Raw genomic sequence first — 4,635 nt, 5'->3', positions numbered from 1 at the left:
TTAAGGCTGCTATCGAAGCATCCTGGGCCTCCATAACACCTCAGCAGTGCCACAGGCTGATTGCCTCCATGACACGCCACACTGAAGCAGACATTTCTGCAAAATGATTCCCGACCAAGTATTGAGTGCATGGTTGACTTTTTTTGTATTAAAAACACTTTACTTTTATTGGTCGGATGAAATATGCTAATTTTTTGAGATAGGGATTTTTGATTTTTCTTTACTTTTTTGCCAAAATCATCAACATTAAAACAATAAAAGGCTTGAACTACTTCAGGTGGTGTGCAATGAATGTAAAATATTTAAAAGTTTAATGTTTATCAGTACATTACAGAAAATAATGAACTTTATCACAGTATGCTAATTTTTTGAGAAGGACCTGTATATTGATGCTTTTTTAATTTTGATCTATTTTTGCTTCGGTTTAGCATCATCATGGTTGCTAGGTGACATGACGTACGCCAGGGTGGGGGGAGGCTAGACCGTCCAAATTCACAGTCTCCTTTTTTCTGGCCTTCCCAGTCTACCAAGGACCAGGCCCACCTCGACAGGGTAGTCTGGGTCCTCTGGAGGACCCGGCCTGTCGTTTTGGACACAGCCTACATCTGCGTCTGCGGTGTTGCTTAATAAACTTCCTGGTGAGTACTGTTTTGGATGCGACACCAAGCTGATAAAGTTGAGAATCGTGTTGTGGTCGCAAAAGCAGAAACACGTTGGAATAATACCAGAAGGGTCTGCGTATATGATAATCAAAATATGATTTAATTGTGAGCAACAAACACACAGAACTGAATCAGGAAGGTTCTGCACGCTTGCTACTGGACGCGTCAGCAGAATTCAGTCAATAATATACATCGTGTCAACACCATGTGACAGTTTAMAACCAATCACAGATTGCCAAATGTACTGTCCAGCCAATCACAAGACTCCCACCAGTCCATTGTGGAGTCGTCTGAGCCATCAGAAAGATAAGAGCGATGTACAGTGTCAAGGGGAAACAGATATAAATAATTAGACCATGACACGTGTCATTTGTGGATGAAATGGAGTCAACTTTTGAAGAGCGTCTCATGGAGGAGATTAGAAAACTTTATGATGTGTCAATGAAGGAATATTAGGAATTTCAGCGAGCAACAAATTCATGGGAGGAAATAGCTCAGATCCTGGGTAAGGTAATTCTTTTCTTTTTTTTTTGTTGTTGTTTTAAAGCTAAAATGCAAACTATCTCTTCCTCCTCATCCTTGACATCATGACTGAAATTGTGAGAAATTCAAGAATTTGTCAGGCGGTCAGTACGCTCGAGTATGAAGTCTCAAACATCCGCGGACAATATGTGCAGAGTTCACGCAGCTCACAGACCACACAGTACGCTCGAGTATGTGGGAGCCTTTAGAACAAAATGAAAGAGAACTTCTCCACTTATTTGGATGCTTCACATCTACTCTGTGGTATGTTAGTTCAGATAGCTGAAAAGACCTTTAGACAAACCTTCAACACGTGGTGCACTGACCACATAACAACTTCTTTTCTTGTGAAAACAAAATTTCGAAGCGAAGTTGAATATTTTGTTTTTCTTCAAATATTTGTTTTTAGTTACAAAATATATTTGAGCAAAGCAGGTCACTCTTTTCTCTAGTCATAATTATTTTACCATTAATGTTTTTAAGCCACAAATGTGTGCTTTTAAAAACTGTTAATTATAGTCCTTGTTTACATGTGGAAAGAGAAGCACATTCTTTTTTTTATTTGTATTACTTTGTGCTCTTTGAGTTCAGTTTTCAAAAGCTATTTTCTGTACTCATTAAAATTAAAAACACTATTTCCAATTTAGAAATTCCTCCACTTTTTTAAACCAGTTATTTCCTCTTAAATAGCATCAGTTCCAGCTTCAGATCCACCTACCTCCATTGGGTTGACTGTGATTGTCAGAGCTGAGGTGTCCCAGTCCACGTCAGTCTCTTTTTTTGTCTCTGCCAACTTCACATCCTGCTGATGAGTCACATGGATGCGGTATATGCCCAGTACCACAACAACCACCAGGGCGGCAATACATATTACGATTACCACAGTGGCAGTGCTTGGTACACCTGAGAATAGCAGAAGAGAAAGACAGATAAATGCTGTTGTTGTTGTTGTTGTTGTTTTTTTTTTTCTTTCAGCTGCTCCCTTCTGCAGGTGTCAGCACAACAAGCAAACTCAGATGAAAAAAACTGGCAACTGTTTTATGTCAAATGGGCTTCCTGATCCAATATGGGCTCCAACCTGCAACCTGAGGATTATGAGGTCGTGGAACTGACTACCAAGCTAATGAGGCCCAAAGACAGATAATGGAAATGGAGTGCAAAAATAATGCACCAATGCCAAAGTTAAAATAACATTCTCATATAGGCTGCAACAAAAATTATGTTTATTATGATTTGCTTTGCTGCACATTCATCAGGTATCACAGACGTTTAACTAAATTGATGTTTACTTTAAATGATCCTGTAAAAACATATAAATTTACATTTAAATGTTCCCACTGAGCTGTATCAAAACATTGCTAAAATGTAGTTTAAGCACAGTAAGCACAAAACGTTTGTGGTAAAATGATAAATGGCCTGAACATATATAAAATTTTATCAAGTCCATACAGACTCCAAAGCGCTCTACACTAGAGTCATTCACACATTGATGGTGGTAAACTACATTGTAGCCATAGCTGCCCTGGGACAGACTGACAGAGGTGAATGTGTTGGCTTATTTTTGTGGTGGAAACATATTGGCCTTAAGGGGGATTTCAGGGAAGCACAGATGGAACCTTGACTTGTGGACTGCCAACACAGGTTTTACTTGATCACTGAGACTTTGAAGAAAGACAATCATCTCTGGTTTTGTGCCCATAGCCTACGACTGTGATTCTGTCATGGTCATAGAAAAAGCCACAAAGATGCACACGGCAGGACTGTTGCGGCAGTGTGATGTGCTGTGTGCGTTTTGACATGGTCTGAGAAAATTGTGCCACGGTTTGCTCTTAGTCATGGTGTAATGATGAGTCATAAAAAAGAAGTCACTTGTAATCAGACTATGTAGTTTTCTTTTGATCTCTGTTGTTATTTAGCAGCCCGTTAGTTTGCATCATGGTTTATTGCACTGCTTTACTGCTCTGATCAACTTCAGTTTGAGCAGTATTAACAGAATGAAAAAGTTTAGAAAGAACAGACCAGCTGTAGGAGCACTTCAGTTCACTATGAAGAGCTAAAAAGAATAATTTTACATAATGCCATTATCTTTAGATTGCAGGATTTCAATTTAATTAAGTTTAATCTACTGTTTTACATCCCAAATCTATCTGTCTCATTTTAAAATGACCTGAGTATGACCCTAAATACGTAGTTTTAGTTTTAAACTTGCAATCAGTTGTTTTATTTACTCTTAAGGTCTTACAACAATTTAATTTGATTAAGATTTGAAATTTGGCTGGATTATTACAATACCTTGATTCTTTTCTTTATGTGTTTGAGATCGTTTTGTTGCATAAAGTAATTTCCTGATGGATGACCTCACATTTGCCTCCAGAATGCTTGGACGAACAGAGCAGTTCATGGTTGTCTCAGTGACTGCAAGGTGCCAAAGTTGGTTGGCTGTAAATCAAGCCCAAACAATGACACCTCCACCACTGTGCTGGACAGTTTGCATCGAGGGGTTTGTTTGATTCAGGATATTTTGTGTTGAAAGGCAAAGTGTTCGATTTTACTGGTTTGTTTAAGTTCCAACCTTGAAGAAAGGTCATTAGGTATGAATCATGACTGAAAGAACAATATCCTGGAAACAGGCAGACAAAATGAACTTCCTTCACAGGGTGACCAGGCTCAGCCTTAGCGATAGGGTGAGGAGATTGATTAGGATTCTTCCTAGATGCCTCCCTTTCGAAGTTTTCCAGGCATGTCCCACTGGGAAGAGACCCCGAAGCAGACCCAGAACTTACAGGTGGTATTATATATCCTCCCTGGTCCAAGAATACCTTGGGATCCCCCGGGAGGAGCTTGAGAGAGGAGAGGGATGTGTGGTTTTCTCTCCTGGGTCTGTTGCTGCAGTAAACCAAATATGGATAAGCGGTAGAAGATATATGGCTGGATGGATGGATGGATGGATGGATGGAAGAATGGATGGATGAACGGATGGATGGATGCATGGATGGATGGAAGAATGGATGGATGGATGGATGGATGGATGGATGGATGGAAGAACGGATGGATGGATGGATGGATGGATTGATGGAAGAATGGATGGATGATGGGAGAATGGATGCATGGATGGATGGATGGATGATGGATGGTTGGAAGAATGGATTGATGGATGGAAGTTTGGATGGTTGGAAGGATGGAATAATGGATGGATGGAAGAATGGATGAATGGATGGATGATGGATGGATGGATGGAAGAATGGATGGATGGATGGATGGAAGAATGGATGAATGGATGGAAGGATGGATGAATGAATGAATGGATGGATGGATGGATGAATGGTTGGAATAATGGATGGATGGACGGATGGATGAATGAATGAATGAATGAATGGATAGATGGATGGATGGATGGATGGATGGAAGAATGGATGGATGGATGGATGGAAGAATGGATGGATGGATGGAT

General features: G+C 40.0%; 1 protein-coding gene across 2 annotated transcripts in view; it reads right to left on the bottom strand.

Moving 5' to 3' along the window:
- LOC106532581 (calsyntenin-2) overlaps positions 1 to 4,635 on the bottom strand; it is a 119,477-nt gene that overhangs the window by 6,323 nt on the left and 108,519 nt on the right. For both annotated transcript variants that reach the window (XM_014028678.1, XM_014028679.1), the window contains exon 16: positions 1,903 to 2,087. In XM_014028678.1, coding sequence (XP_013884132.1) covers positions 1,903 to 2,087 — 185 coding nt within the window. The remainder of the gene's footprint in view (positions 1 to 1,902; positions 2,088 to 4,635) is intronic.

The sequence above is a fragment of the Austrofundulus limnaeus genome, unplaced genomic scaffold, assembly GCF_001266775.1.
Source record: "Austrofundulus limnaeus strain Quisiro unplaced genomic scaffold, Austrofundulus_limnaeus-1.0 Scaffold796, whole genome shotgun sequence".
Taxonomy (NCBI): Eukaryota; Metazoa; Chordata; class Actinopteri; order Cyprinodontiformes; family Rivulidae; genus Austrofundulus; species Austrofundulus limnaeus.
This window is presented reverse-complemented; position numbering and strand designations above follow the sequence as displayed.